General features: G+C 36.1%; 1 protein-coding gene across 1 annotated transcript; it reads left to right on the forward strand.

Moving 5' to 3' along the window:
• Positions 1–3869: 3869 nt before the first annotated feature.
• LOC129262006 (PGAP2-interacting protein-like) lies at positions 3870–21556 on the forward strand. The gene is made up of 13 exons (XM_054900030.2): positions 3870–4180; positions 5065–5219; positions 6238–6418; positions 8644–8768; positions 9328–9520; positions 11245–11405; positions 12369–12557; positions 12881–13016; positions 13820–14026; positions 14745–14832; positions 15518–15579; positions 15801–15974; positions 16819–21556. The coding sequence occupies exons 1-13, from the start codon at positions 3906–3908 to the stop codon at positions 16913–16915; spliced, it is 2043 nt and encodes a 680-aa protein (XP_054756005.2). The 5' UTR covers positions 3870–3905; the 3' UTR covers positions 16916–21556.
• Positions 21557–21733: the final 177 nt, after the last annotated feature.

Here is a 21733-nt window from a genome sequence, read left to right on the forward strand (position 1 = left end):
AGCTTACAGCACAAAAAAGGGACTTCACCATGGCATATTAATAACCTCATTTTGTAGCTTGGTATTAGTGTCTATTATACCCCTAAACTGGCCAACTTGATCTGTAAACTTCTCCGAGATAATCAAACATTTCTGAACGAGAAAAAATTTACTCAGAAGGTCAAAAAACAAAAATTTGTTTCTAACTTCACCAGGCTTGTTGCACATGTGTTGTCTGTAATATGGTGGATGGCCGTTGATAATGACAATAACTTGAGGGCAGTATTGCAGAAATTTATTTAAAGACGTTAAAGAAAATTATAATGTTTCAACTTACCCCATGTTCCAACTAACCCCGGTCTCCCCTACATCATTTTATTTGAACATAGCTAAAATCTATACATCTTACGCATATCATAAATCAATAAGAAATGATCACGGACGGACATTAATTTCATCATGGATGGACAAGTGAGCAATATACGCTAATACTGTGGAATGATCCATGCAAATGGGAAACTTTGCTGAACAGATTATGAATTTAACTTTAGTTTCAATTTGCAGTGAAAAATGTCACTGAAAATTATTCAGAACTCAAATGGATGGAAACCTACAACTCTTCACATTTTTTTAATGGTATCTTTGTTTGGATGTTATTGGGGCTAAATTGTTGTCAGGAAAAATTGTTAAATATAATTGGAATGCAGATAGAGTTGGAAAGCTACATGTGTGTCAAAAAAGCAGGAAATAAAATATTGCAAGAACAAGTCCAAAGCTGTAGATTTAATCTATTCAAGCTTGCAGAAAGTGATGGAAAACAAGAAAGTAGAATGCATAATCTGATAAGCAGAAAAATCATCAATTTTTTCCATGTACAAACCTATGGATTCACAATGCTTCTAACAGAACATGACATCACGGTCTTGAGGATTGTGAAAAGTACAAGAATACCTTTTTTTGAAGTCCATTTTGGAGCTAATTTTAAGCAAATTGCTTATCTGGTAAACTGTTAAAATGCATACTATTTATGAAGCTTGCACTGCAGTAATTAGAAGCATAATAAGCTTTTGATTGGTACATGAATTATCAATTTCAATTTTGGATTCGGTCAGAGCCAAAATACATGAGGGCTGTTGAAGTTATGGGGTGTCTCCACTTTAATATGGACAAAAGATAAATTTGAAGAGAGCCTCTGACAAGTGTTGTGGTCATACTTGATCCACCAAACAAGCATAAGGATCAGCAACCTTTTAATCTTTTGGATTTAGTTAATGGACCAAAAAAATATCTTTGCTTTTGGAAAATTAATGCCTAAAAATGTATTAACATGTATCATCATGATATATCATAAAAATAGTTGTATCAACATGATCATTGATCAACTAGATGTTGAATTGGTACCTACTAGTATTCTATAATTTGAAAAGGAGACAATATGCACTAGGACATTCTTTACATTTGATTGAAAGCAATCATATGTCTAGATTATACTGTGCGTCTAGCATAGAAATCAAGTTGCTACAACTTAAATCAAGTTGTAGCAACTTGATTGTGCAACTAATACTGTTTAATCATATTAAAAATGTACAAATCATCAATACAATAACATTTGTTCCCCCAAAAAAGTAATAAGAACGTCTTACAAGGTACTTCCAATGTATTTTAATTGTGTCCGTCCGTGATGTCCGTCCGAGATGTCCGTCCGTGATGGAAAATATTTGCAATCCTCTCAGAAGTTTGATATTGGTTAAGAATTCAATATGCTGAACATAGTTCTAAGCTAACATACCTGAGTGTTAGTTGCATTAACAATTATTGGTCAATGTTAAGCTGTTTAGATAGAAACAATAAAAATGTACAAAAATTCTGAAAACCACATTTCTATCATGTCCGTCTGTGATATGGCACATTTACTGGATATATATGTTTGTAGGTAACCATGGCAACAAACTTTTTTCATCATTCAGCATACTTTGTCCTACCCTTCTCTATAAAACACAAAGGAACCTTGTTCATCTTATTCCTAATTTGTTACAAGCCTTCAAAATTTCCAAAATCTATCAAATGTCCGTCCGTGATGAACCGATCACGCTCGGATATGAATTCAGCCACGAGAGGACTTAGATAAATCTTGCTCACTAACATAGGGATTTGCAGACTGACTGAATTGCAACATTTCCATCCATGATCAGTACTATTTTAGTTGCACTACTATTTATACTAACGTTAGAGGCGCTTGTCAGAAAAATGGGATCGTCCCAGTTTACAGGGACTGTCTCAGTTTTCAATCAAAGTGACAAAGATTTCTTGATACAACTGTCACAAGAAATCTAATGTTAGGAAAGTTCATTCACCTGTCAAGTGCCGACATCAATAGAGTGCACTAGACAGTGTCCTAGTGACTAGTCAATGTAACGTTAAACCTATCAGATTTCATAATCATAACAAAATTATTGGAAGACGGCAAGTCATGATAAATAGTTGATGAACTGGGGGAAATTTAGGTCACTGTCACTGAATCTATTTTTAGCACTCGATCCCCGTAATTGCCGTCTATGTCCCGCATGGGTAATTGAACAAAAACTGTCCCTATAAACCAGGCCAATCTCAATTTATCAAGAGTCCAAGACATGATATGTCTTGGTTTTCTAGGATATCCTTGTTTTCTGGGACAATTTCAATTTTTGGACCAGCGCCTCTATTGATGATTTCTTTAGTCTTTTATACTACATGTAGTAAAAGAAATCACTTGTACAAATGGATTTAAAGAATTCTCGGAAACTTACAGATTTACACAGTGTTACACATAGGCCTACATGTAATTGGTTAAGTGTCCCATCTTTTTAAAATATATTAGAGTCTTTGTGAACATATAGGGGGAAAAATTGAGGAGCGAACAAAATGTTATTACTCAAAAGTCAAAACCAGATGAAGAACATTTTGGTCCAATAAATAAGACAAGAAAAAAAAATTAAGAAAAGGTTTTCATTTAATAAATCGATGGTACTGTGACTTTGCCTTGGTTGGAAAAAATTGGACAAGCCAAATAAAAAGGGGGGGGTGTAATGCTCGAAAACAAAAAAGATTAGGGTCAGATCTTTAGTGTTACATTTTAGTATACACAGCACCCCTAGAAAAATCCTTAGGGTGCTTTGGCAATGGTGCAACCTCAGTCTTTTTTCAAGTTCTGCCATGTCTAATTCCTGGTCTTTTCTACAAGTAACTTAAAAACAAGTTATTAGGGGGTGGGGCCTGAACTGAAGTCTTCACTTTAGGGATGGCTTTGGCTTAGTTCACTTCTTTGGTGAAGGAGTGAACTAGTCTTAGTTAAGCCCAATCACTCCAACCCAAGCTTCCTCTCCCTTCCCCGGTGCCAAGGCCGCGTTCGAGGATCAGCAGTTATTCGCAAGTTTAATAGGCGTTTTTCATACATGTATTTCCCATTCGTGCTGTAGACTGTTATTATTCTTAAAGAGTAGATGTAGAGGGCCTCGCATTTACTGTTTTGACTAAAAATGTAAGGGAGCTGGTCTGAAAATGAGGATTGGCCTAGAAAACAAGGATGTCCTTACACCAAGACAAATCATGTCTTGAGAAATCAAGATTGTCATTGTTTCTGAAGAAAGTTTTTTAACAGGGATTGAGAATGCTTAGTTAAAAATAGATTCTGTGACCTCGATTGAGTCGATTCCCACAGTTCATTATGACTTGCTATCTTACATTCTTGTTATGAAACCAATTTGTTTACATTAATTAGCGCACTCGACTGGTGTCTGCCCTTGACAAGTGAATGGATGAATAGCATCCACGGCCCTTTTTTTTTGCCTTGGATTTGTTTAAACCTGCAACTAGTATGTTTTGATATTTGTATGTTATCTTGTTTTACAGGTTTCATCTTCTGGAGCGTTCTCCATGGCTTTGCACCGATGGTATGGTTCTACCCCCTCAACATGCTTGAAATCTCGGGGTATGAAGCTCTCGCCGTCGTCTGGTTCGCACCAATCCTCTGCGCCATTCCTGCCATATTCACAGCCCTGCAGACCAGGACGGGACTGTTCTTGCTCCGGGCGATCATGGTGGGTAGCGTGGCATCCTTCCAGGCACCCACAACGTTGACACGCCTTGTTGTACTAACAGCCGGTAACTTTGCACTCGTGCTCCTGTGGTGTGCAACCTGGTGGCATAAAACATCTCAACAAAGGTTAGCAACATTCATTGGTAAAGAATTCTTTAGTCTGTGAGAACTAGGCTGGTTAATATAGAAATGTTACCCAGCTTGAGAAGTTCAAAGTACAATTAAAAACCCATTTCTTTCAGAATGTTTAACTTAGTCACATGTACATTCAATCCATATTCTTTGATGTTATGTATAATTATTTGATGTCTAATTTTTAAATTTACAATTCTAACCACATTTCTCGCTTTCCTCACGCATAGAGACCTGAAGGTGTTGTGCGTATTATTTAAAGAACTGTACTACTATTATTATTATTATTATTTAAATTTCCTCTTTTTTTAATAGATCTACAGATACTTGCTAACAGATAACCGAGTGTTTCCATAATGTTACCTTCAAGTTAATTGTTGTGGTGGATAAGGATGGTCGTGAATTATCATTATTTTTTTTTTTATTGTTTTAATGTGATAAAAAATATAAATAGATAAATATGCCAAACAAGATTTTTTTTTTTTTTTAATAAATTTAATCCGTTGTCACATGAAGGAGCAAACGAGAGAGTTGTAATGTTTTGACTGCCAGCTGCTAGTCTTCATCAGGCAACTTCTTCGTGTGACCACAGATAAAGTTTATTCTCTCTTTCAAGTTCCGCAATGATCAACATCTTCCGTACAAAAAGACTTTTTGTTTAGCATTACAAATAAAAAAAAATGTAGCTTTGCGATGTGTCACCTGGGGAGCGTTTCATCAACAGCTTTCCTTAATTATGTTAGGCTAAGAAGCATTGTTGCTACATGATAACTGTCAGAGAAATCAAAATTTGTCGGATAAAACGTCAGACAAGTCCTTTCATGAAACACTTTCCAGTAAGATGATTCCCTATCATTGTGTCTTTCTATTGACTGCAGAGTGGTGTCTTTCTGGGGATCCATGGTTGGGTTCCTAGCGATGTTGGCATCCCGTATCTGGTACGTCTCAATCAACCCAACTTGGAGCGATAATACCAGTAATACCTTCGTCCTCACCATCGGCGCCATCGCTGTGCTGGAACGATACTTCACTGGTAAGGATATATACTAATAGATGTTCATAAAACTCGTACAAACTACAAAGCGTATATTAAGGGAGTTTGAAAAGTTCATGAGTTTTGTTTACCTTGAAGTTCCTGACCCTAGAAGAAGTTTCATAAGTTGACGGATATTCTTAACCTTTTGAACTTTGCTGTTGCTTTTCTCTTTTAGAAAAATGATATCCCCATTTTTACATTCTCTGCTTTCGGCACCCATAGTGGGAAAAAATATTACCAGCACCTGTTACAATTGTTGGTTTTCCCGGTAGCAATGTTTTAGAACAAAAATACACCTTTTTGTGACTTTACAACACCTTGATCCAAATTTATAAGCATTTTGTAGTATGGTAATTGTGTTCATTTAGGTTTTCATTAATTTGTTTTACAAGCTAATAATCTTATTCTCTGGTAATATAACAACAATCACATCATGGCTAAATCCACTTGGTCTGCTATCAATATGGTCTACAGTAATTACCATTTGGTCCAACTAATTTGGTATGACCGTCATTTAGTGTCATGCTCGGTTGGTCATATTTCCACATCGTCTATCTATTTTTTTGCACTTTGTCAAATGAAAATTTAGGTTTGAACATACCAGTTCATCTAATCGTGTAGACTAAGTGGTTTCAGACCAAGTGGATATTACATGTAGTTGAAATATAACATAATTGGAATTGGACAAATTGTTAAATTGGCTTAATGTCATGGCAGTTAGACCAAACGATCATCTGCTGAGCGTTTCATCAACAGTTTTGTCCCACAAGTCGTCAGAGCTGATAGCTTTCCTTGATTTTGATAGGCCAAGAAGCACTGTTACTATGGTAACTGTCAGATAAAATGGGACTTGTCAGATAAAAAGTCTGGCAAGTCCTTTCATGAAACGCTCCCCAGATGAGCTCGTTTGTAGACGAACTAGGATTAGACCATGTGGGATGAGACCAAACGCAGAGTAGAAAAAGTGGGAGTAGACCTAGTGGCACTTTACCTTCATTGAATATATTCTTTTCAGCCGAGCCAAAGAGTCCGGAGCCCAAGCCCAATGCTTCGATATCGGGTTATTGGAAGAGTATCGGTATTGGCTTTGGGAGTCTTCTGTTCGTAACGCATTGGATCTATGGGGAGGTGTCGGTGGTCAGCCGATGGTCGGTTACTGGGTATCCCATGCCGGGGCCGCACCCATTCCCAGCAAGGTAAGAGATCACCAAATAATAATAATGATAATGAAACTTTTTTGTGTAGCACAAAATACAGCAGGCAAAATTGCATGTCTCTAAACTTTTTTTACAAAATGCGTGATGATGGAATGGAGAGTACTGGGTTCCTCATTGTTTACAAAATGTTAAAGGGGAAGTTCACCCTGACAAAAAGTTTATTGTAAAAATAGCAGAAAAAATAATAAAAAATATTGCCGAAGGTTTGAGAAAAATTCATCGAATAATTAAAAAGTTATTAGAATTTCAATTATTTGATTTATGACGTCATATGCGAGCAGCATTCCTACATAGCGAATGGTAAAAAATCAATGAAATGTCATTTTCTCAGAAAATTGAAAATGGTTTTCACTGTACCTTTTGTATATTAATGGACAAATCATTTCACACCCGATCATGAATAGAAAACTAAATTAAGTCATCAGGAACCATACAAAATTTGAAATTCATGCATTTTATATTACATAACACATGGGGCAGCTGCTCATTTATGACGTCACAAATCCTAAACTTTGAACTCTAATAACTTTCTTACTCTTTAACGGATTTTCCTCAATCCTTCACCAATATTTTTTATTATTTTTCTGCTATTTTTACAACAAAGTTTTCTTCAGGGTGAACTTCCCCTTTAAATGTGTTTTCAAACTATTGCTAAACATATCACCAATTCAATGAAATGAATGTGTATACGGTTTAGGAGTTTGACTTTTTTCAGTTGCAAAGCATTGTGGGAATTGCTGCCTAAAACTTGAATGGCAATGGGGCCATCAGGGGCTACTTATAATAATAATGATAATAATAATAACGTTATAATTACCCAGGGTAGCCACTTCAGTTCCGAAAACTGTTCTCACAGCGGGCCCTGCTATTATTATTACCCGGCTAAGCTAGGCTACCTATTCAGGTGCACACAGCTTTTTGAGGAATTTCTTCCTGCCGGTACCCATTTACCTCACCTGGGTCGAGTGCAGCACACTGTGGATGAATTCCTTGCTGAAGGAAATTACACCATGGCTGGGATTTGAACCCACGACCCTCTGTTTCAAAGTCCGGAGACTAATCCACTGGGCCACGATGCTCCACTTTACATGGTAACAAAGTGAAAGGAGAAGTTTCCCCAATGTAAAGTTAGTTTTAATAAGAGCAGAGAAAACAAGAAAAAAAATTTATATCTTTTGTCAAAAATTTACTGTAAACAAAATTTTGACTTGTTCGGTTTTCTATAATTGCATCACAGAGTTAGACCATGGCCTAAGGTACACTAAATATGGCCCTGTGTTCCTACTGTATTACAGTAAGTACCAAGGATAAAAAGGAGGAAATCAAAAATGAAATTACCGTAGTCTGACCAGATGCTACATTCCTTTAACCTGCATGTATGAAGCTAGTTTGAACTCCACTGATATCCTAATACAGACATGCCAATCGTTCCCTTTTTAGAGTATTTGGTCCTCTTTTTTGCTATAAATACACCAATACTTTTTTTGTATGATTTGTTACTTTTTTTTTAATTTCTGATCATGGAGTATGTATTACATGTATACACAGCTCGTGACACTAGCGCCAGTCCGACAGTCTCAGACCAGTAAAAATCACTGTCGGGCCAGTAACTTGTTGCATGAAAAGAACAAGTAAATTCTTGCCAACGAGCACATGTTTAAAAGGGTGAATTATCAGGTTTTCAAGTAGAGTCATTTCACATGTTTTTCACCGATCTGACTACAACGGGCAGGCGATTGTTACGTGGAGACAAATTTTTAAAAATACTATTGTTTGTCAAAATGTACTTTTTTGGGTCGTAGAAGGTTGGCAGGTCTGCCTAATAGCCTTTTGATCTGCCTCTGTACACATTGATAGATAAACAGGCAGGGATGTAGTCGAGGCTGGCCTCTGCCCGAGTCACACGTTCAAAGTCCATTGGAGAAGGTTTTCTCCAGCAGCTTTGTGACTCAGAAGTACCCACCTCGATTCCATCCCTGAAAACAAACCTTTTGTTTGAACAACTATTCATCGAAAATCATCACCCTCTCCAAGAATATTAACATGGTTTTTCAAATCAAGTTGATTCTCTTCAATAAACTTTTCATTTGAACAACTACATGACTATCTAAAACCATCACCATCTAATAAAGAATACTAAACTTGTTTTTTTTTATCAAGTTTATTTTCTTCAATAAACTTTCTTTTTCTTCTTGTTTTTTCAGTGCTGCAGTATTTCTTGAAATCGTCACCGGTGTTCTGCTGTCGACCAAGCTGGACCTTGTCACAAACTTCTTATGGGTTTGGTTTATTGGGGGACATGCAGCGATTGGACTATACTTTCTTTCAGGTAAAAAAATGATTTTGAGGTATTTCCATAATTTCATTAAACTAATGCGTTTTCAAGGATTCTAACATAGCTATCGCACGGTTAACAAAAGACTTTAATAATGCATGTCAACAAAACGGGAGTTTTGAGCAAGTCCTGACAGCCAGCCTCGAAAAGTCTTCATTTTATAAAATCATTGAAATTCTAGCATTATTTTAGATAAACAAAATTTTGTTATTTCTTTACCATTCTTTGTGTTTGAGGTATCAAATTAAAGAGCAGATTTTTAACATTTTAGACATGCAAATTTCTTTTTGAAATTCAAATACCCTCTGACAAGTGACTTTCTGGTATCCTTTTTTCAAATTATTTTTACTCACTCATGCAAGAATGAGGTTTTTTCCGAGTTATACCAGGTGAAAGAGGAGATTGTAAGATGTACAATTATAGGTAATTTGCATATTGTAAATTTGATGAAGTTGTGATAAATCACTGATAATTCTCAATTTCTTCTAAGACACACTGTATTATTTGATCTTATGTCCAGTTTCATTTATTTTCCCCATTTTTTTTTCCTCAGGCTTCTTCTCCTTTGCCCTTGGTCTCATCTTCAGTCTCTTCATCATGGCCGCGTGGCCAGAGATGAGTGACCGCTTGACCAGCTGCCCTCCGGTCAAGACACTGCTTCTTGTCATGGCAACCTATCTGTTTGAGATGCTCTTCTCGGTGTGGACCGTGGCCTACAACTTTGTGCCCTATGGATATCTCACCAGGTCGATATTCCTGAATTATTGTAATGCTGTATATTAGGAAGAAAAAAAAATCTTTTTTTTTTTATTTTAGGGGTGCTACTCTTCACAACTACATGTAGCTGCCTTGATCTGCAATATTGAATAAGCTATAACATCGCAGTGAATAATTATTTTCCGTGGCACTTTTTTTTTCCAGGGCTCTTTAAAGCATTTTGGGGGAAAATTTACCTTGTGCCCCCATGTAAGTTTTCCCTGCCATACATGAAAAGGGGATGAAAAACTGGTTGTATTAATGAAATTATGGTAACTGTGAAGTATAATGGAGTGATGGCATTGAAATTGATGTTTGGCAATCATGTCGTGTATGCGTCCCATCCCCTACATTTGAGCACTTTCTGAAATTATTTGTCTCTGTTTTCTAGTCAGGGTAGGAAATCATTTTTAGTTTTCAGGGTCTACCTTTTTTCCCCCACATAGGGGAGATTGCAGAATATGGGGGCTATTTATTTCATTTTATGGGCTATTTCTTAGGGTTACAACTATCCAGTAAAAGCAAGTATCATTATTCTGCCATAGTTAGAATATTGATTTTCTAAATAATCTTGAATATTGTTTGTGACAGTGCGTAGGACAAAGAATGGTTGCCGCATTTTGGGGGAATTTTAGGGGCGATTTGTTTTGTCATTACAAAGAAATCGCCCGTTGCCCTCATGTATTTCCTTTGCTATTTCTAGGTCATATGAAAGTTGTAATGCTCTTCAAATTATTTTATAATTGGCTGGTGTATTTCATGTAGTGTAAAAAACTAGAGAGAATTTCGAGTAGGACATACAAGAAGGTTGAATGTTCTATAGAATTGCCCAGGTATATTTGGAGTGGTTCGGGCTCCCGTCTCTTAAAGGGATGGTCCGGGGCGAAAACACTTATATCTAAATAAATAAAGTAAAATCCACAAAGCAAAATGCTGAAAATTTCATCAAAATCGGATAACAAATAAACAAAGTTATTGAATTTTGAAAATTTGCATTATTCCGGTGAAACAGTTCAAGGCATGCCTTTATGAATATTCATTAGGTGGGCTGATGATGTCATATCCCCACTTGTTCTTTTGTATTTTATTATATGACATTAGGTTTATTCAAAATTTTCTACCAAGAACTAAAAATTGGATTGACAACTGATTAAGTGCATTATTTTTTTATTGCCACAATTTATTTCATCATAATGGAGACACACCATCTACACATGTATGAAAAAATGAAAGAATTATGATTTCATGTAATAACATAAGAAAAAGGAAAGTGGGGATGTGACATCATCAGCCCACCTAATGAATATTCATGACGATGTGCATATGACTGTTTTCACAATATGTTGATAAACTTTAAAATTCAATAACTTCGTTATTTGTTATCCGATTTTGATGAAATTTTCAGCATTGCGCTCTGTGAATTTTACTCTATTTATTGAGATATAAATATTTTCAGCCCGGACCATCCCTTTAATCAGATGGTCCAGGGTTCAAACCCTACCCCAGCACCACTATCCTTCAGCAAGAAATTTATTGATATTGTGCTGCACTTGCTTGACCCAGGTGAGGTAAATGATTACTTGGCAATATGCACTGTGGTCAGGAATCAACAGCTCAGGCTAAACCCTGAGTGCTAAATAATAGTTGCATTTCGTATCCTCTGGAAATATCGCTATATGAATCCAGCTATCATTATTTTTTGTTGTTGTTGCAGGGAGCAGAGTGCAATCCTATTGGTGTTCTGTGTGTTTACGATAGGTCGAGCCTTGACCAAGGGATCACCGAGGAACACCGATGACAAGGATTGCACTCATATAGGATTCTCCAATCTAGATGGAACCGGATCTCACCAGGCTTTTGCGGATGCCAAGATTTGTAAGTTTAAGAATTTTATGTAACCTTGGCACACATGTATACATCAGGGGCCCCATCATACAAAGAGTGGCGATTGATTCAATCATCCTCAAACTGTATTGAAATCCATTGATGTCATAATTTTTTTCTTGGAAAATGTACATGTCTTTTGTAAACCAAGAGGAGCACACTGAATTTTCAAACAATCAATGAATTTATTAATTCAAAACATATGTAGAAAATATTTCGAGCAAACCTGCATTTTAGGTGTTCGTGTTGCTGGCTTTGCATAGTTATGGTTGATCAGATTAATTGCATCTCTTTGTAAGAGGGGGCCGTGATCTTATAATAGTAACAGTGGCGATGATGATGATGGTAATGATGACATTGATGATGGTAATGATGATATTGATGATGATGATATTAATGATGATGACGATGATGATGATGGTAATGATGATATTCATGATGATAATGATTGATGATAGTGATGATAGTAAGGAAGATAATGATGTGTAATTTTGGCACACATGTATTTATCAGATATAATGATGATGATGATATTGATGATTGATGACGATAATGCATTTAAGTAATTCTGATTAGAAGTATAAAATTAATTAATTTTATTTTGATTCATAAAATGTACTTATAAAAGGGGGCCTTCACCCTACAAGCTCTGCTTTTTAGTTGGTCTCCTTCTCTTTCGATTTCACGGTATTGTTGTATTATAAAAATGATTTAAATGTTATATTTTGTAAATATGTATATTGAACTATCATTGTAAATGTAAAAAGATTGAAAGAGAAAATAAATGAATTGAATTGAATTGAATTTTTGCTTTAAACAAAATTTGTTTTAAATTCTACACAAAATCACAATTGTGCGCAACTTTGGTTTGGCATGCAGTTAACTTCAGACAGCATACCTGGGCGCGCCTAATTGGGATTAAATCTTTATGATTTTCCGTAATTATTTTTGCAGTGATCATCCTGGTTGCCATCGTAGGTACTGCTGGATACGCATTCCGTCTTCCAGCCCACGCCTCCAGATCGAGTGTAGCAAAAGAGAACCCCCAACAGTTCACCAGTCTTATCTGGACAGCACACTTTATGTATGATAACAATGGATGGCCAAGCTATGAAAGGGCTGCTCAGATGCTGGAAGATTCAGGTGGGTCTAAACAGTGCTATATCTTTGGTTCTAACAGAAATGGAATCCCCCTCTCCCAGTATTTCAGATTTTTATTTGTGCCATGATTAAATTGCAGCATTGAGTAACTTACTTTTCCTTCATGTTGGCAATAAACTTTCAAATTCAATTTAAGGAGTTCCTTTAATAGTTTTGGAGTCCGTCTGGCAGGGGGAGGGGGGTTCCCATTTGTGGAAGCACTGAAAGGCCTGCTACGCCCCCAGGTCATTCTAAGGTTGTGTGCTCCACTGAAAAAATAGTTATTTTAGTCTAATGAATCTATCTCATTGTTCTTATTGTTGCAGGGGCTGATGTTATAACACTCCTAGAGTGTGATGCTTCAAAGCCGTTCTTGGGTCATAATGATATCAGTATGTGGCTGGGAGAAAGGCTACGCATGCAAGATGACTTTGGGCCTTCCACCAAGCTCCACACATGGGGGTAAGTTATCTCTTTCTTCATTTGTTTTCTGATAGTGGAAGCATATTCCATCAAGGGTTACATTAAATTTAACTCTAAAAAAAATCAAGCACAAGACCGATTGCGCAAATTCAATGGGTTGAAAGCAAGTTTGGGTATGATTTTGAGAGTTGCATTTGATTGCAAATCTTTCTCCAACTGGATCCAGGAATCTGTTTCAGAAAAGACTTGCACTTCTGCTACTTATGCCATTATTGTAACCAATATGAGGTAAAACAACCACAACAATATCATTTAGCAGGGATGTTGTCGAGGCTGGCTTGGAGGCCACATTTGCCTCGGGGTCATGTGTGCAAAGTCCATGGGAGAAGGTTTTCTCCAGGGGCCCTGTGACTCGGGAGTAGTCGTTAGAAGAAAAAAATGATAGAAATACTCCCATAAAACGTCCACCTTACCACCCATTTTACCAACTACTTGCCATTATTGTCATAATTAATCTGTGTTTATCATGTAATTGCATCAATGTCTCTGCTTTTCATGGTCTAGTGGTTATGACGAGTCTTTCAATCAGAGGTTCGTGGGTTTGAATCCCAGCCATGGCATTTTCCTTCAGCAAGAAATTTACCTATATTGTACTGCACTCAACCCAGCTGAGGTGAATGGGTTCCTGGTAGGAATGATTCAATGAATGCACTGAGCCCTGGAAGGCAGCTCGAGCTTAAGCTGAGGTTATAATAATAGTGCGCCTCAGAATAGATTATTTGTAGATAGATGGCACTTTGTAAATGCCTATTTTCATCATTATTAATATCTCTACTTTTCAGGAATTTACTTCTATCCCGCTACCCCATCCTAAACTCGGAGCACCATCTTCTTCCATCACCGAGGGGCGAGTTATCACCAGCTATCAGCGCTACAATCAATATGACGGGTAACTTAGTGGATTTTGTCGTCACTCACATGGGAAATGACAGAGATGACGAGGATCGAAAGTTGCAAGCAGAATTTCTGGCTAATATTACAAGAAGAAGGTAATACTACTACTAATAATAAGAAGAAGAAGAAGAATAACAAGAAGAAGTAGAATGATGATGATGATGATGATGATAATAATGATTATAACAACATCAGCAACAACAACGATGACAACAATAACAACGATAATGAAGGCCTGTATTCTCAAATGAGGTTTCAATGGTACCATGATATAAAACCAAGGACCATGCAGATCCTTGTATTATCCCGCTTCCTTTTTTGCGCCCTTTGCCAAATACGCGCATTTACTTGGATTTGTCTTAGTGTGCGCAATGAAATAAGTGTAATTATGTATCAAAATCTGCATAGTCCATGATTTTGCACCATGGTACAATTGAAACCTCTTTCGAGAATACGGACCATTTACAATCAGTTCTTGTAAAGTGCATATACTGTATAACATCTTTATGTGCTTCCTAATGGATCTTTTTAATTATTATTATTGTTATTATTACTACTATTTTTCTGGAAATTAGAAATCCTTTTTCGGTTACCTAAATATAGCATGGATGTAATCTGATTGTGGAATGTATTCTTTATTATGATAACTTTCCTGGTTCTCTTATACCTGAAATTTTTATCTTGTTGTGATGTTTGTTTTTTATTTACCCACTATTTTAGAGTCTGTTATACCTGACAATTTTATCTTCTTGTGATATTTTTTCTTCATTCACCCACTGTTTAAATATAAATTTGTTTTATTTTCTTCTTCAGCAAAAATCCAGTTGTTTTTATGGGATACGTCACATCGCAACCAGGAAGCAGAGATTATAAAAAATTGACAACTTTTGGGAAGTTAAAGGTAATAAAATATTTCATATATAAAACAAAAAGTGAATGTATCTGATTTAAGGGTGGTTCAAGTCATTTGCTCTGTTGGTGGGTTTGGTGATGAAAATGATGCGGTGTTGTGTTTTTTACTCTCACCTTGTAATCAGAGGGTTATGTGTTTGAATCCCAATGAGGCACTAGCGTCCGTTAGCAAGGCATCAATGCACATTGACCACTTTCACCTTGGTGTGAATGGGTACCCATTACAATGTGAATTTTGATGTCATTGGCTTTGCATTAAGAGTGTCATGACTGCTCATTGCCAGAATACTCCCCAGGGAGTGGAGATTGTTTGCACACTGTATGTGGGCAAGCCAGAATCAAATGACTGGTGTAATGATACATGTGTGATAAGCAATATACTGTATTATAGCAGAATGTGATGATGACGACGATGATGATGATGATGATGATGATGATGATGATGATTATAATGATATTGACGACGATGATGATTTTAATGATATTGACGACGATGATGATTTTAATGATTTTGACGATGATGATGATTATGGTGATGGTGATGATGACGATCATGATCATGATGATAATGATGATGATGATGATGGTGGTGAAATGAACTGCTTGAAATCTCTATTTTAGATGCTGATAATCAATTTTTTTGTCTCTCTCTCTCTCTTTGTATCCCCCATCAGGATATAGATCCAACTGATATCCACAGATTCTGTGAATACATCATGTATAAAGGATTAAGAAGGTAAGTGGTGTATATTGTAATTTTATTTTTAATACCTATTGATGAATTTCTTTATAACTATTGATTCAGATAAGAATGCATTTCTCAGTGATTTTCAGTATTGTAATTAGCATGCAGCACAAAATGGATCACATATTGAATGGCTTTCAACCAATCAAATGAGCTGAATCTTTGTATGAGTTGTATAATGCAGAATGTCATGATTGTTTTTCTGTTTTCAGGTTAGGATATGCCCGGGTAACTCACGGAGGACTTAGCGATACTGAGATCCAGATGGCTAAGTTTGAGTACCAGATGGCCAAATTTGAGATCCCCAAGAATAGAAAATTTGAAGACAATGATGAAATCGTCACAGACAAGAATAGGATTGATGAAAGCGTCAGATTTACAGATAAGTAAGTGACCTTTTCAGTTAGTATTTAAGTGATGAGAAAGTCTTGTAAGGCCAATGTTAATTGTCATAATATCATCATAGATTCAAATCTGTTACATGTACATAAATCTAACTTTTTGAAATCATGAAATCTCTCACGCTCACCAACACAGAAAAACATGTGGAACGGTGGGTTTATTGTCACTTGGTCTAATGCCGATTCATTTTATTACCAACTTGTCTACTATCAATTGTTCTACCATCAGTTCGTCCACTATCCACATGGTCTAATTGCAGTTTTGTCCACTCACCACTTCGTCTAATAACCATTTGCTCCAATAGCCATTTAGTCCATATACATGTACCATTTGGTCTAATTGGACTACGTGTTTAGTTGGGCAAAATTATTGAAATAAAATGGGTATTAGACCAACTGGTTATAAGACAAAATGGTCATAGACAGATTGGCGATTAGACAAAGTGATTATTGGACCAAATGGTTATTGGACCAAAATGGTTGTTAGACACACTGTCGATGGACGAAATGGCATTAGACTAATAAAATGAAGCTAGACAATGTGATGAGTGGACAAGTTGGCAATAGACGAAAAGGCAATTTTACCGAACAGTGTATTATTATAACTTGGATAAAGACCCTACCCCTAAACTAGAATGCCATGGTCATACTTCTAATTTCTCAGCAATTAGCAGAATATTTTACAAGATTCAATTGACACATATTTTTGGATTCATACATGTACATGCAAATACTTGGTCATTTTATTGGATTCTGTTTGCACTCATTATGAGATCATCATCGTAACTGGCAATTATGTTTGATACTGTTAATCTTTTTTTTCTTGAAGGTTTGGTGATTATCGAGTAGGGCATGGATCTGGAGAGCGGCATCGATATCACATGAGTACACCAAAGTACTTCACCAGGAAATTACGAGAAGAGTAGATGATATAATCAGAAAGCTGCAACATGAAATATCGGGTTCATAACCATTAACTTTGGTCTAATAATTTGGGTGGTGTTTCTTAATAACAGTAACTTAGTCGATACTATTCGTTTATTAAAGGGGGAGCGAATTGTCTGGGGTCCGTTATTGACTGTATGCATAAATACATTAGCTAGTCTTAAAATGTACCTTTCAAATGACTATTAATTGTTCAGAGAATAAATTAGCCTATAGTTGCATTTCTACAGAGAAACTAACAGTTCTCGACAGAAAAAGTATTTGTTTACAGCTACTTGGTAACATAATCTTGGCAGTATGGTTCTAATGAGTAGTCAGTGAATCGGTGTGTTGCCATTCAAGTGGGTTTATATTACAAGACTACACGGCTGAGAATGATGCATTGTGGGTTAGGAACCTGGCCAGATACTAGTAGTTGAGGACTTGTTTATTATTGGAAAGGTGTTTTCCAACGAACTTTACCCAACCCTTGTAGGATTATGAATTCATTCATGTATGGATTCACTTATTGCAGTCGAGCCTTGCTTGACGCAAATCAAAAGTTACATCACAGCAAAGAATGCCTACTGATTATCCCAGCGTGAAGACTTACCACATAAATATTGTATCACATTATTTGGGAGAAAATAGTCTTTTGGGCCATATACAATAATTATGTGTTCAGTTTTGTTCTGACTTACACAATACTTTTAATTAATCAGATATTGATGTTTGTTTCAAGTTGGTCTCCTGACAAATGTGCTCATAGCCAAAGTAGAAATATGTAACATTGCGAGTGACTTGTATGGTATTCAGACCAACTGGGTGAAATGGATGAACTGTGAGATATTAGACCAAATGGTAATATGATTAGACCAAGTGATAATTTGCTTCCAATAATGCATGTCGGGCCGGGCAATTTAGTACATGTACATTGGATATATCTGAATGTATGTTGTTGTCACATGGGCCCTTAGTCTGAACGGTTTATTTCCAATTCGTCCAATTGCCAACTCGTCTACTATCATTTGGTCTACCATCAGTTCGTCTACTATCCACATGGTCTAATTGCCAATTCATCCACTCACCATTTCGTCTAATAACCAGTTGGTCCAATAGCCATTTAGTCCATACATTTGGTCTAAATTGGACTAAGTGTTAATACTGCAAAATGAATGAAAATGAAATGCATATTAGACCAACTGGTTATGAGAAGAAATGGACATGGACGAAATGATGATTGGACCACTTGGTTGTTAGACAAAACGTCGATGGACGGAATGACATTAGATTAAATGAAGGTAGACCATGTGGTGATTGGACGAGTTGGCAGTAGACAAATTGGCAATTTACCATCTGAACTCCATTATAATTTAAGTCATGGTCTGAGGTTGTGGTTTAACTGTGGGAAGCAGCCATATGTGACAGCAATGTCTTTATTAGATGATAAATAATCACAGATTTGCATTCAAATCATCAATATTGTCGTTCGATGATTACCGGTAGCGCAGTTATGTTCTCATTAAAACATGGGAATAATAATTGTGATATCTTACTGAGCGCACACACCGTCCACAGACGCTCATGGCGCTAGAGCAGCAACAGTTCTTTTGGATTTATATATATATATACAAACAACAACAAATATAAATGTAAACAAAGTCAAAAAAGAGATCTTAACAAATTCAAACTGGGAGATAATTTTAAAGATAACAGTTTTGCATCACCCACCAGAATTCCTAGGTACATCCTGGTGGGGGCTGGTGCCCTCCTACTTGCTGCCCGTTCACCTACAATTTAAGGGGCAGTGATCCAAGTACACACAAGAAGCTTTACACAATAACAGTGTAAACAGATTTTTGGCACTTTTTGCTTCTCATAATTTTAGCCCAAATGTAGACCATGGTTTATAAATTAAGCCAGATTTCAGAATACAGGCCATGTTCCTTAGTACAAGAATCTTGTACTAAAGCCAAACTTTGTCAACTCAATTCAAGGAAGGGATACTGTGTGCATCTCTTTTATTTACTCTAAATACAATTGGCATTATTTTTCAATGTTTGTATAAAATTGATGATGTGATTTATAGCTTTCATATGATGAAATTATAACTGTGATGAATAGTAATATGTAATTGTCCGAACAGGTATTCTAGTACACAAGGATGTAGCAGAGGCCAGTAGTTTGGAGTCAAGAGGCCACTGGAGAAAATGTTCTCCCAAAGACTTTGAACACGTGACTTGGGCCGAGGTCGAAGCCAAGGCCGGCAAAATATGGCCTTGAGGCCTGGCTTGACTACATCCCAGCGGGTATGTAATTGCTCAATTCATGTTGTCTGAGTAGCTTTTAGCTAGTGTGCGTGCACATACATGTATTTATGACTGATTGTAACGTTTGGTAAATGGTTTGCCCTAGAATAACAGTAAACTTTTAATTAAACAATCAATAGTATCTTTCATAGTACAGGGCACTACTACAGCCTGTATAGAGCAAGGCAATTATGCATGTTTTCTGTGCATCTTACTGTGAAGTGAAATTGTTATATATTTCTTTTTTTTTAATTTTTACAAGGTGATTGGTGCTGAACATCAGCTGCTGATGTTGTGTTTCCTTTTTTGTTGTAGTTTTTTAATCTTTTTTTATTCTAGCTGTTCCTAAAAACATGTTTATGGTCACAAAGGTCCTCATTCTAGCAAAATTACCCCAAATCAATCAAATTTAGTATTTCATGTCTTGTATCAAATATATATCTCTTTATCAATGCCGATTAACCCTCATGCAAATATTCTAAATGAACTGAGGAATTTGCAGAGAGCAGTGATTTTGATAAAAATGTCTGATATCAATTCAAATATTACAATATCATCATAGATCTAGATCTTTTAATTGTTACAATATAAATTTAGATGAAAATAGCCAACATGGATTAGCACATATGGGCATGTGTATTATTTTTATTGCTTGGAAATATACCTTTCTCCAGACAAAATACCATGCTTGCACTACAAAGTTTCAACCAAAGTCATTAAACAGTTTGGTAGTTATTTTGTTGAATGCTCATTCTGTTGAAACTAATTTTGTTATCATTACAGCAGCTAGAATATGTGTACACCTGTATAAGCTCTTCCATGTCTCATTTCCGTCGTGCAAGATTGTCACCATAAAGTATGTTTATTCAGTACTTGTAAGTTTTCCAGTATATTGTCAGTTAATAAATATTCTATATCTTGTTCATCATGAATATTGAATATGTTGATGATCATGAATGCCAACATGAATATTCAAAATTGTGTTGATCATGAATACTGAATATTTTATTTGTCATGAATATTGATTGTGAATATCCAAACATCTTGTTGATTTTGATTACTCAGTATATTTTCTTATCATGAATATTGATCTTGAATATTCAATATCCTGTTGATCATGAATATTCAATCATTTTCTTGATAATGAATATGTCCTTGTGATAATTTATTGAAATAAATTATGAAGAAAAAGCGATAAGGAATCTAAGCAAGCAAAGCATTGTGGATTCACTGCCATATTGTAATAGATGTAGAATTAGAAACAGGGTAGCGAAGGATAGAATGTAATTTAGATTTCAATCTAGTCAATATATATCCCTTGTAAGTTGTATTTTTGTTGATTTGTCTGTAGCTAGATGTAATATATCACTCCATTGTGAACTGACTGGTGTACATTTACTTTGATATAGTTATTGAAAAATTTTGTGTGATTTTGGCAGACAAGATGCAATATATAATATATCTCATTATACTTAAGAGTGTACGATAAGTTCAGCTCCCATATAGATGGGAATATTATACATTGCCTACCTGGTTGAAGTGAATATAACATTTCATTTCCCAGAAGGGATTATATTTTGCCTGAAGCATGCACTGCCGAGTGGAAATGTTATGGAAATTATGTACCTTCAGAGGGAGTTGAAATGAGTAGAGGTTTCACCACTTTCACGATACACCATGCATTCTTTTGTGGGTATGAGTTCGTCCTAAAAAGGACCACCCTAACTTGACGTTTCGACAAGTGTATTCTTGTCGTCCTCAGGAGAAAGTGTCCACCTAGCTAAGTGGCAGTGACAACCGTTTCTATTGCAAGATATACACACTTCTATAAATATACATGTTATATTCAGCATCTACACCAGCGGGGTGTTTCACAAAGATTTAAATGCTGATGCGTACACGATATGAAACGTGCTATCTTATTAATATGCAGTAGTGCATGTCCTCTTTGTATGATCTGACAATGTCATGGCTTTTATACCGCACGCAACAAGGCATTAAAGTGCAACTCTAGGTCATACGTAACTCTTTCTGAAACACCCCCAGGACATTGATGGATTTCCATGTGGTGATGTTGATCGGATCAATTGCAACTCTTTGTAAGACATGGCCCTGTACTTACATTGTGTCACTGAAATGTATTGAGAATAATATGTTGGGATGTGGTTTGTTCAATTTGATGGCAAGTTTTATCTGAAATGATATGCAGGTGTGTTTATGTATGTCAGATGGTATGGAAAGTATATTATGGTATTGGTCAAATGTTAAAGTGATTTCTGTTGAAGTATTATAAGCAATAATGTTGTCAAAACTGAATAAACTTTGAAATCATTACTCCGATCTTCATGAGTTTTTATGTATGCAGGGGTCCGTTGCAGAAAGAGTTGCGTTTAAACGCAAGCCAAAAAAATCAATCGCAAGTCCCGAATGCGCCCTGTTTGGTCGAAGATCAAGTAGCACATGATTTAGAGTTACGATTGATTCCAACTCTTTCTGCAATGGGTCCCAGGT

The sequence above is a fragment of the Lytechinus pictus genome, chromosome 5 (genome assembly GCF_037042905.1).
Source record: "Lytechinus pictus isolate F3 Inbred chromosome 5, Lp3.0, whole genome shotgun sequence".
Classification (NCBI taxonomy): Eukaryota; Metazoa; Echinodermata; class Echinoidea; order Temnopleuroida; family Toxopneustidae; genus Lytechinus; species Lytechinus pictus.

Excerpts from the sequence above, each read along its gene's own strand:
- LOC129262006 (XM_054900030.2), top strand. The coding sequence starts at position 3,906 with ATGGTATGGTTCTACCCCCTCAACATGCTTGAAATCTCGGGGTATGAA. Across the intron at positions 9,521-11,244 it reads CCCTATGGATATCTCACCAG|GGAGCAGAGTGCAATCCTAT; the intron begins GTCGATATTCCT and ends TTGTTGTTGCAG. Across the intron at positions 12,558-12,880 it reads TCAGATGCTGGAAGATTCAG|GGGCTGATGTTATAACACTC; the intron begins GTGGGTCTAAAC and ends TTATTGTTGCAG.